Source organism: Vollenhovia emeryi, unplaced genomic scaffold, assembly GCF_000949405.1.
Source record: "Vollenhovia emeryi isolate VEMERY1.0 unplaced genomic scaffold, V.emery_V1.0 DF939186.1, whole genome shotgun sequence".
NCBI lineage: Eukaryota > Metazoa > Arthropoda > Insecta > Hymenoptera > Formicidae > Vollenhovia > Vollenhovia emeryi.
Genome location: NW_011967180.1, coordinates 279,680 through 291,250, shown reverse-complemented (window position 1 = coordinate 291,250; position 11,571 = coordinate 279,680). Strand labels below are relative to the sequence as shown.

The 11,571-nt window shown below is 42.6% G+C and overlaps 3 protein-coding genes across 7 annotated transcripts in view; 1 reads left to right on the top strand and 2 right to left on the bottom strand.

Moving 5' to 3' along the window:
* The window catches only part of LOC105562535, a 15,415-nt gene extending 14,652 nt beyond the window's left edge, over window positions 1-763 (bottom strand). The window contains exon 1 of one of the 3 annotated variants that reach the window (XM_012013452.1): window positions 232-763. In XM_012013452.1, coding sequence (XP_011868842.1) covers window positions 232-413 — 182 coding nt within the window. In that variant the 5' untranslated portion in view covers window positions 414-763. The remainder of the gene's footprint in view (window positions 1-231) is intronic. The other 2 variants (XM_012013450.1, XM_012013451.1) reach the window with 2 other exon arrangements.
* Window positions 764-943: 180 nt separating this feature from the next.
* On the top strand, window positions 944-5,658 carry LOC105562533 (translation initiation factor IF-2, mitochondrial). 3 transcript variants are annotated; one of them, XM_012013448.1, is made up of 13 exons: window positions 944-1,031; window positions 1,143-1,264; window positions 1,534-1,672; window positions 1,886-2,175; window positions 2,396-2,556; window positions 2,645-2,871; window positions 2,953-3,223; window positions 3,439-3,692; window positions 3,792-4,050; window positions 4,352-4,480; window positions 4,548-4,688; window positions 4,750-4,942; window positions 5,582-5,658. In XM_012013448.1, the coding sequence occupies exons 2-12, from the start codon at window positions 1,227-1,229 to the stop codon at window positions 4,920-4,922; spliced, it is 2,082 nt and encodes a 693-aa protein (XP_011868838.1). In that variant the 5' UTR covers window positions 944-1,031; window positions 1,143-1,226; the 3' UTR covers window positions 4,923-4,942; window positions 5,582-5,658. The 3 variants fall into 3 exon arrangements, 2 of the variants coding, with proteins under 2 accessions (XP_011868838.1, XP_011868837.1); XR_001008980.1 differs by having other exon boundaries at window positions 946-1,031; window positions 4,316-4,480; window positions 4,750-4,994; XM_012013447.1 differs by having other exon boundaries at window positions 947-1,031; window positions 4,316-4,480.
* Window positions 5,168-11,571, bottom strand: part of LOC105562534 (UPF0676 protein C1494.01) — a 32,964-nt gene continuing 26,560 nt past the window's right edge. The window contains exons 3-6 of the mRNA XM_012013449.1: window positions 7,657-7,772; window positions 6,930-7,074; window positions 6,479-6,661; window positions 5,168-5,976 (exon numbers count right to left, since the gene is read on the bottom strand). Coding sequence (XP_011868839.1) covers window positions 5,629-5,976; window positions 6,479-6,661; window positions 6,930-7,074; window positions 7,657-7,772 — 792 coding nt within the window. The 3' untranslated portion in view covers window positions 5,168-5,628. The remainder of the gene's footprint in view (window positions 5,977-6,478; window positions 6,662-6,929; window positions 7,075-7,656; window positions 7,773-11,571) is intronic.

The window sequence follows — 11,571 nt, the reverse complement described above, 5'->3', positions numbered from 1 at the left end:
ATAGAGAAACGGAATCACGGCTGTCGTCAATTCAACGGCGAACGCCGTGGTCGCGGCTCTTCTCGCGCGGCGTGACGTTTAAAAAAGAAAACTCCTACGCGCTCTCGTCTCCCTCCCCCCCCCCCCCGCCCCGTCATCGCGTCACACGGTATGTACGAGACTCCGCGTAACATATGCACGCATCCGATATTGTATCGTAGATCCGTCGAGAAGCTCGCGCGGGCCACTCACCTCGGTGAAGAGTGCACCGGTACCGTGGAAGAGGCACGCTCGATCATTCGCCCCGTCCGTTTGTTTCCCCGAAGCCGATCCGTAGACGCGTCGCAACGAGAATCAACAAATCTGCGGGGGGAAGGCAACTCTCTCTCTCTCTCTCTCTCTCTCTCTCGACGGACACGCCGACTCTCGCGCATCCACTGTCGGACAGCCACTGTCACTCAGGACGGGGGCCACGGACCACGTGGTCCTCCCGAGGAAGACGAAACGAGATTCGCGACTGTGCGAGATCGGGCAATCCCTCCCTCTCTCCCTACCTTGCCGGCGAATGCACTCTCTCTCTCTCTCTCTCTTTCTCTTTGTCGCACCACCGCGCGAGTAGTCGGTCGTTCAGGGAGCACACGGCGATCCGAGCGGCGCGAACGTTGCCGCAAGCTGGGCCCGCGCGAAGCGACGTGAAGTGACGTGCGCGAATTCGGACGCGCTGAAGTACGTGCGCGCCGCTCGAGGAGAGCAACGTCGCACTGCGAGACCGTGACACGGATCGCGCGGCACGTGACGTCGGCGACGACAGAGTTGCGGCGATAATATAGCGTGTGCATGTGCCGCGTATATCGCGGACAACGATGACAGGCCGATTCCGGCTGTCGCGGACTACGCGCGACATCTGTCGCCGATGAGGCGAGCTTGCGCGTTGTTGTGCGCCACTCGGCTCTCTTTCGAATGGGAATTGCGCGGATCGAGCTTTTGCACACATGGACGGAAATCTTCGAACCAAGAAGCTCCTGCTTACGCGGCGGCTTTTAGAACGACAGGTAGAAATCTGGCTTCTAATTAATCGAAAACGTTGCTCTCGACTTGTAAGAATATTTCTCGCGTGCAAATTAATATGCGTCTAATTTGATTATTTAATATTATACGAAAAGTCTGAACAATGGACGACAGCTCGTGATGCATCTCGAAGCACTTGGATCTCTGCTGTTGGCTAAGCTGGTTGTGTAATCGCAGACATGGCCGCTTCCTTGATCAGAACGTGCACGACATTTAGGTGACTATTTCTTTTCCCAGTCACTGTCACGGCGATAAAAGTCGCATCTTCGACATTTCCTGCACAATACGTGCACTCCCTCGTCGCGACGGTATCGCGAGAACGTGGGAGGATTCTCGCAAAAAGAACATAACCTTCCGCGCTGCAATGTTATTAATTTTCTTGCTCGTTAAACGAATATAGAGCTTCGTTGCAACAATTTACATAAGTGCGTGTTATGGTTTAATAGCGAGTGTATCTTCTGTTGCAATATATTGTACAATTTGCAGTTTACTGCGGCTGCCACTCAGCAAAGTTGTCAGAAGCAATAGCGTAAGGAAGTGCGTGCTACACAGTTTGCCTCTCGCGTGCACGCAATGCCAGCGTTACCACACAACGCCACAGTATTTCAAGAGCAACAGGTCGAAGGTGAGTCTTCGGTCTTTTATCTATACGAGAACTCTAGAGATTCAGTCATGAATCTTTTCCTCAAGCGTGAACTCGTGAAAGGCGAAGATTTTCATCGACAAATGTTGAATTCGTTAATTCACTTCTTTGCTTTTCACGTGTTCACGCTAGAGACAAATATTCATGATCGAGCCCCCCGGATCTTGTTATATTAAAAAGCAAAAATTGCAACAGGCAAGACCCTTCACTCTGATCAAACCGAAGAAAAATCTACCAGTCGTGGGTATTTGGAGCGGAATTACGGTGTCAGAGCTGGCCGAGTCCGCAGGAAGGAGCATAGACGATGTCATGAGCGCTATTCAGCTGACTGATTTAAGTCAGCGACGTTACAGGAAAGAAACCCCCCTGGAGGATTCGAACGTGTTGTACAATGTCGTCCGGAAACTCGGGGCAAAGATAAAATTGATCTCTAGACCGGACGGCAAAGAGGAGAAGAGTACGAAAGACTGCAATGCTGTTAAACGGTATTAGATATAGGACAATATGTTCACGCTATTCGCGCAGTATTACTAGGCATTACTAGATATTTTTTTAGCATTAAGCCTTGCTGGGGCATTGTAAAGATAAAATAAGATGATAAAGTAATGCTCGCTGGACATTAGTAGGCACTGGTGTACATAACTTTGGTCGGCGGTTTACCCCTCGTTTTTTTACATTTCGCACACATTGTATTTTATTCGTCAGGCCACCACCAGACGAGTCTGTGCTGATAAAACGTCGTCCAGTGGTGACAATTATGGGCCATGTCGATCACGGCAAGACTACGCTGCTAGATACATTACGTAACACGTCGGTCGTGAAAACGGAGTTTGGTGGTATCACCCAGCATATTGGAGCTTTCAACGGTGAATATTAGAAACGATCTTGTTCACATATTCGTCTGACACAGTTGGACCAGCAAATTTTCTCTAATGTTCTATTTCTAATTGACAGTAACGTTGAAAACGGGGGAAACTGTTACGTTTTTGGACACCCCTGGACACGCCGCTTTTAATATTATGCGAATGAGAGGCGCGCAAGTAACTGACATTGTAGTACTAGTGGTGGCAGCGGATGACGGCGTGATGGAGCAAACCGTAGAAAGTATTAAGATGGCAAAAGCCGCGAATGTCCCGATTATTGTGGCTGTCAACAAGATCGATAAGCCGGAAGCCGATATTGTACGCGACCTCAATATTCACTTCGACTAACAATAGAATCATGTTAAAGCAGAGCAACATAATTGATAACATGTATTTCAGACTAGAACGGAAAAGATGCTTGCGCAACAAGGGATTCAAGTGGAGGCAATGGGCGGGGACATTCAGAGCGTTAACGTATCAGCTTTGCACGGAACCAATCTAGATACCTTGACAGAGGCTATAGCGTTGCAAGCCGAACTCGTGGGATTAAGAGGTGACCCGACGGGATTAGTCGAAGCTGTCGTAATCGAGTGTTCTACCGATCGTCAGCGTGGCAAATTAGCGACAGTTTTAATTCAACGTGGCACTTTGAGGAAAGGTGCATTTCTTGGTAAGAGCAAGACACGTTTCCTTAACCATGAAATACAAAGAAAAATAAAATAGAAAAGAAAAAGTTTTTATCGAAAAAAGAACTAATTCAATTCCACAAGATGAGTTTTTTTATATAAATTTGTTTTCCTTATTTCTGTAATATAATGTAATATACTTCAAAGCTGTTTGGTAGTTTCGAAATATTAATTCAATGAAGTTTTTGTTTCATAATAGTGAGCGGCTTAGCGTGGGCCAAAGTAAGAGCCATGTTCGATCATTCCGGAAATCCAGTTGTAGAGGCTAAGTTATCCGACGCAGTGCAGATTATCGGATGGAGGGATTTGCCTACCGCCGGAGATGAGATACTAGAAGTTGAGAATGAGAAAAAGTTACGCATGGTAATGCGATACAGAGAAGCGGTGAAAGCTACGCAGCTGGCGCAGGAACATAAAATTGCAGCGGACAAAAAGCACGAAGAATATCTGAAAGTAAAATTCTTTTGTAATATGTAGTGCAACAGAGATAAACTGTTCTGTGACGTTTTACCTTACGTGTTTATCTGTTACATGATTGTGTGATGATTGTAGGAATACAAGGAGCATCGGGCAAAGAGAAGAGCACTTGGCAGATATAGGAAGTTATCAGCACCTGTTAAAAATGACAAGCCCGATGATGGAATACCCAAACTTAACGTTATCATAAAAAGTGATGTCGCTGGCTCTGTGGAAGCTATATTAGACGTTTTGAATACATATGGGAGTGATGACAAGTGTCAATTGAGTATTGTCCATTACGGTGTTGGACCTGTTGTGGAGACGGATTTACAAATGGCAGACGCATTTGATGGTAAGAACATATGTCGTGGTGTCGATTAATAGAGGAAAGTCCTCCGATATGAGATAGTAGGGCTTTAATGTCCAAATTCGATCACAAATCTTTTACGATTACACGATCTAATCAATGTTCCGCTAAACAGATTTTACTCCAATAAATTCATGCTGAAACCAACAGATAATGCCTATTTAGCAGACACCTCGCTATCTATTAGGAGCTTGTCTCATAATAGGGGACTTTTCTTTATCATCTTCTATATAATGAAAAATACTTTCAGCCATCATATATTCTTTTAACGTTGGCGTAATGAAAGGCTTGCAACAGGAAGTTAGTAAAAAAAAGATATCAATCCGTCCATACAATGTGATATATAAGCTTATTGATGATGTTAAAACGGAGATAAATAAAAGACTTCCACCGGTTGAGGCCGAAGAAGTGATAGGTATGAGAGATAGGTATGAATCGCAATAGTAATTATAAATTTATCTTGTCCTTTCATTTCTTTACAGGCGAAGCAAATGTACTGCAAGAGTTTCAGATCACAGATAAGAAAAAGAAAGTAAAGGTCGCGGGTTGCCGGTGCGTCAAAGGCAACTTAAAGAAGGACGCAATGTTCCATTTGATGCGCGAACAGGAAATTTTGTTCACAGGTAAAATACTTGATTGAAAATTTTGAAAGAGAAACAAAATAATATTTACTTATCTTTGTAGGAAAACTAGTGTCCATGAAACATCTGAAAAATGAAGTGGATACGATCAAGGTTGACGTAGAATGCGGCTTGAGATTCGAGGATCCCACATTGTCTTTCAAAAACGGGGACGTTTTGATTTGTTACAATACGTATCAAAAATCGCAGGAAACTGACTGGGATCCCGGCTTCTAACCGTATTTAAAAATCGCAAGGTTAAATCAACTAAAACAATCCTATATACTCTTCACTCGAGATAATTATTTGGTACAGGATAAACGGAAATTATGACCGGTATTCATAGTCGGATCTTATATTCAAGACCGTTTTAAGATCATATTTAGATGCTCCTTAGCCAATGAAATGTTCCATACAGTATCTTTAGATAAATTCAAGACGGTCTTCGACATAAGATCCGACTATGAATACCGGCCCAAGTATCGTATTAAGTACAAATTTATTTATTATTGCCTGAGAATCGCATTTGTTTTACATCCTTTGACAATCAATTTCATAATTTCGCTTCGTGAAGGTATCCGATTCTCAAACATGAAATCATGAAATCAAGACAGCCCAACTATACCGTTAAGATTTGTCAGAGTTGAGAGTATCTTCGACAATCCCATCCTTTGCGTGTTTACATTAAACAGAATCAATATTTGAGGTGGTATCTTTTTAGCATATTTCTTTCATTTATAATACATCAAGCAATGTATAGCAAGACATGTTGGTCACACATTAAAATGTAGCTCGTGGCTATCTTGATTTGATCACCCATAAAATCGATCTCTTCCGAATTCCCGCAAAATTTTACTCCATTTCCGAGCGTACGAAGACTAAGCTTCCGGTTTTAGGTCCATTAGATCACCCTGACAGAATATTCGGGCTCGCGTGTAGCACATTAAGAGGCGTACGTCTCGCGGAAACGACGTTGAAGATGCTGATACGCCGTGAGGACGCTACGCTTCTTTTTCAAGAGGCGGCAAGGGGTTGTTTCCTGGCTGGCTACGCTGATCTTCGTATCTAACGGCTCGATAGGAATATTGTCGTCTGGATGCACAAAGAAGGCGATGGAATGACGTCCGCGACCACAGTGTTCTGGCATAACGACGCGATGTCTGAGCGCTGGAAGCTGTCCGCTGGTCCAGTGCGCCAGTAACTCACCAGTGTTCACCAATATGGCACCTGGGAGATGACCTACTCTAGCCCATCTTTCCCCAGTTTGTATTTCGAGGCCACCCTCGCAGTCCTGAAAATATTTTGTCTCGCATAAATTATAAAACATAATTAATTGTAATTATCTGTACATATACGTATGTACATATACGTGTGTATATATATATTGTATATAATACAACGTTACTTTTATATTGACTCGATATTCCTCAATCGTAGCTCATGACACACAGCGTTTAAATAATTTCTGTTTTAATGCTTAATGATTCATTATCTTTTTAATGCGCGCCAACACCTTCTCTGCGCATCTAAATATCCTCACGTTTTATTTGCCAGCGGTTAAAGCCGCTTATCGTGAGACGACTGCGTGCCGTGCTGCGCGAATGAACATGCCGAGATATGTCAGTTCCGACGAAATTATAAAGATACGTGGAATTTATGACGCGTTACGCGCAAAGCGCCGTGAAACGACGGATTCTCTAGAAAATTATTTACGACCTTGTAGCCTGCTGATGGACGGACGACAGCGGGTAGGTAAGCTTCAAGCGCGTAATGTAATGCCGCAATCTGCATACCTGTGCCAACAAAGTGAAAGTGCCATAGTCGCAATGGGCGCCGCATCGGGTCAGTCCTTGTACCGGTGCAACGAGTGGCGGATAGTAGAGGAGACGCATGGTGGACGCGTTGCCAGGGCCGAGTACGTGCGCGTGCTTCGACAGCAGGAAGTCGTGGGACTGCTCCAAACCCACGGACAGAGCCTGCAGTAGCGAACCAGGTTTCCCAACGTTTGTTACATTCTATGTGAAGACTAGACTATTCTCGCCGTTGATTAATAATGATATTCAATTGATTCAAAGATCCGACGTACGGCAAGGCTCTTCGGAGGGAAGCTCCAATCGCGAGGAAATAGATAAAATGATAACGACAGAGCAGAAGACGTTTGCATACAGAGATAAAACAATAGAGAGATCCAGGAATTAATTCCACAAACGACGCGTAATTATTAAACAAGTCGGGGACTATTACGGTAAGAAGCATGGTGGCCAGCTGCTTGAAGTCGCGTGTCAATTCGTCCACCGCCGATCTAAATCCGCGAACCTCATCTTCCGGCAGAATCCGTCCACATCCGGTCACGTTGAAAGCGTGGCGAAGCTCCATCTCGTCCGAAAATCTAATCGTACGAAAGAACGAATTCAATTTGTACAAAATGCCGATGTACTCGTGAGGACGCAATATTCCGCAAATTCGATTAACTTTAAAAAATACACGGAGAGAATTTTCTCTTAAAATTTATCCTGCAAATCATGTGATCGTGGGACAACACGGTATTTTGAAGGACTTTATGAGAGTTTTTTTTTAATTTTACCATACATTTCACTAGTAAAATGTATACTAACAATTGGTATAATTACTAGTGAAATGTATGGTAAAATTTAAAAAATCTCATAAAATTCTTTGAAATGCCGTGTTGTCCGACGATTATATCACTTTCAGGATAAATTTTAAGAGAAAACTCTTGCCGTGTACATTGAAAAGATACTAAATAATTTACGTATGAGCAACATATAACTGTGGTCGTTAATTTTGTGGGAAATATTTTACAGACATAGGCGGAATTCAAGCGACACACGTCACTGCTCAAATTACTATTACGGACCGCAGTTGGTTAAGGAACAGAAGGGAACGTTCATTAAATCGAATTGCGGCGAATTGAATTACGCGAACAATTTGAGAGTGCAATTTTCCAACTTACTTCTCCGTGCCTGGTTTAACGTAGCCGTGATTATCCGGCGAGGCGCGCTCGTATTTTGCTCGCGTTTCGTCCGGCAGCTCGCAAAATGCGTCTAGAGCTCTGTAAGCCGCCTTCATCTGCGAACATACGGAAAATAATGTTCAATTTTACGGAGAGGCTCGCGGTACGTTCGTGAGACTTTTCGCCCCCGACGAGCCACCATTCGGGCGTGAGCGGGACGCAGGACGGAAAAAAAAACCGGATATTTACGCGACGATAAGAGGGATCTACTTTTCGATGAGAATTCTTGTTCCCCGGGAGCGAAGATTCACGTATCACCTCTGTATCTCGACAATCAGTAATCGCGTCTTTCAAATTTCGCGTTACGCTAACGTGCGTAACGCGGGGGTACACATCGCGAAGATATCCAGATCGTTCCGGTAACGCTCGGCAATAAGCGGTATTTCGCGAGCGACGAAATCGGGAGGACATCTTTGACCGATAAGTTTCGCTCAATCGCGGGCGAGTTCCGACAAAAAGAAAGAAAAGAGCCAGAGCGCATCGAGGAATTGAGGTATTTCTAGCATAAAATAAGTGCTTTAAGATTAATAGATAGAATACGATCAGATTACATTAGATAACACTCAATTTCAATGTAAATAAATAAGAGTCTTGTTAATTAAAATTGAATCTAACGTCATCTCGTCATATTCTATCTAATATTTTAAACAGGGATTGCACAATATATAAATAGGATCTAATTATTATCACGGAAATGAAATTGTTATTCGACACAATGGACTATAGTCGGTCAATTTCATTTCCGTTCTATTATTTTTACTAGCGAAGAGGAGACATTCTTGAGTAATTATTGTAAGTAGATTGACCATTCGAAAGCCAAGATATTTCCGATGAAAGTTGACATTATATACCTATATTCTCCGTACCAGGTTGAAGAACAACGTCGTAGTTTTAATTCTAATTTCGAAACTACGTTTACGATATTAACGGAACAAACTACAGTGATATATTCGAAACCAATGTCGGCATAATACAACAATTTCCAAATTTTTGACCGCGTACTTTCGAAAATATAGACGTCTACAAATGTCACAATCTGCAGCATCACCAAGGGTGCGTCCCGTTTCACGCATGATACGCGCGATGCATCGTTTATCCTTCTTTAACATTTGGCGAATAACAAGGATAAATAATGCAGCATGCGCATCATGCGTGAAACGGAACGCACCTAGAGAGACACGGTAGTGTCTCGCGCCAAGTATAAGCGTAGCGAATAAAGCGCGCGCGAGACCGAGCGTGTTATCTTCACGCGAGCGCGCGAGTTGAAAGGCCCTTAGATTTTATATGAATACAAACAGTTGGGCCACAAAAATGTACACAGTTGGAAAATTTGTGTTTTCTTGTTAAAAAAATTCCGGTTAAAATTTTAGTGTTAAATATTTAACACGTTCATGTGATACTTCAACATATTGCTCTTGTGTTAATTTGACCTCAAATGTAAAATTATTAAAATAAGCGAAAAGAAATGTTAAAACAACACAATGTGTACTTATTTTTTAATCTTACACAATATATATCTTGTATATTATCAATAACAAAATTTATCTATTAAAATTTGCAGAATAAAATGACTTATCTGTAAAATGTAAAAATTACATTTAAAAAAATTCATTTTGTCATTAAAAGTATGTTAATTTTACACGAAATTTATCTCAAATTATTTTGAGATTTGCATTTATTTTGTGTGAAAATATTAACAGAGTATTAGTGTGATCATTTAACGTATCCATGTTATGATAAATTAACACAAAAATTTGTGTGGACCGTTTGAGACATATGATATCTGTTAAATTTAACACAAATTTTTCAACTGTGTAGTAACATGTGTTATCATAAGGCCTGTGACTACGATGCCAGAACTGGTCCAAGTTCTAGTTCCGAGAAAGCTAATCAACTTGCAGCTATTCCATAAAAGCTGCAAGTTGATTGGCTACACTTTTCCTGGAACTAGAACTTGGACCACGTTCTAGCATCGTGGACACAGACCTGTATAGAGAAAAGTCCTCTATCATGAGATAGGTTTCTAATATGAGACAGCAGGTTTTCAACATAAAAATTGAATCACCAATCTTCATTCACAACGATTACACGATCTAACAATGAATTTTCCATCAAACAGATTTCACTTTAAGGGCAACAAACGATGAAACCAATAGATGATGCCTATTAATTTAGCAAAAAACCTGCTACCTCATATTAGAAGATTATTTCATAATAGAGGACTTGCCTCTATTAGCATGCGTTCATTGAGTCACTTTTTTATGTGTATGCAGGGTTGAGAAGTTACTTTATACAAGTATCTAGTTACAGTTTTTTCGCTAAAAATGTAACTAGTTACATCACAAGTTACCAGTTCTGAAAAGCGACGTGTTACAGTTACTCATTAAGTAACGAATCATTACTTTGCCGTTACTTTCTTGCAATAAAAATAAAAATCAACTAAGAAGAATTCTTCAATGTCGCCAGCGACAATTAACAACGTCATAAGTAACTATTAATGTAACTGAGTTAAGTTACAGTTGCAGACGGAAAGAAAGTAACGAAGTTAAGTTACCAAAAGAAGTATAACTGCAAGAAGTTACTGTAACTTCGTTCCAAGTAACGAGTTGCTTCCCAACCCTGTGTGCATGTGTGTACCGTCTCGAGACAACCTCGAGCAAAAGTTTGCACGAGTAGCCAAGGAAATATTCGACTTTCTCTTCCGATTGTAGGACTAAACTTTTCGACAGTACTATCGCGATACAACTACCTTAACATTTTCGCGAGGAGAACGTCGGCGCGAGCTACAATTTGCGACGTCGCTCCTACGTTGTCGCCAATTGTACAAACAATCGCCTCTCGAACAAATCGCCGGGGAGCGATACGCTCGCGCGAGCGAGCGAGCGAGCGGCCTGCGCGTTTTCTTTAATTTTCCGCGCGAGTGCTCTCGTTTTTAATTCAAACTTAACAATTCAAATTGCCCGTGGGTTCTCGACGGTGATTTCCTTCGCGACGTCTCAGCGGCGCGCCTCTTTATTATTTTTTTTTTCCTTTTCTCGAGTACACGCGACGCGGCGTATCGCGTTAAACGCTGCATAATTGCGTAAGGTTTCATAACACGCGCCGCGCCGCGCATTCACGGACGCCCGCGCGGTCTCCGATTCTCCGAACGACAGGTAATATCGGGAAGGTTGTGCCACGGGGCATCGGAGAGGCCGAGCAGTGATTCACGCGTTGACGCCACGGGTCACGTGTCACGCGGTGCAGCGTGATTCTCTTAAGGCCCGAGCACGCGAAAAAAACTTATGCAGTAAAACCATAGTATAGCTGGGTGCTTTCCAGCAACGTAAACAGGCGGCACTGCGTAACACAGTGAGTCATTTTTATCTTTGTTGTTTGTCATTATTAAACAAGGATGAAATGATTCTGTGTTACACCGCGTCAATCTGTGTCTCTCTTGCTGGAAAGCACCCGCTAGTATGTTCACTCTGCCATGTGTTTCGTTTTGCGTCGATCTCTTCTGCGCATCCGACATTGTTCTGGGCAGACCAATGAGAGAAAAGTTGTATGTGTGGTAGTGCAGCTTTGATACACTTACCACACATACAACTACAGTACGTAGACACAGATACGCCGCTGGATTGCTGCCCAAAATAATGGCAAAACACACCACGTGATCGGGAGCGCAAAGATTAATGGAGCCGACAGAGAAGTGGACTTACTAGTTAAGGCCCGAACACACGACAAAACTTAAGCAATAAAACTTCAGACTTAAGGGAAATGACCAATAAAACTGTCGAGAACGTAAGCAGACATTTTGAAACTTTTGAAGCTAAAAATTCCGATTGGTTGAAAGTCTCACTGCTTAAGTTTTCC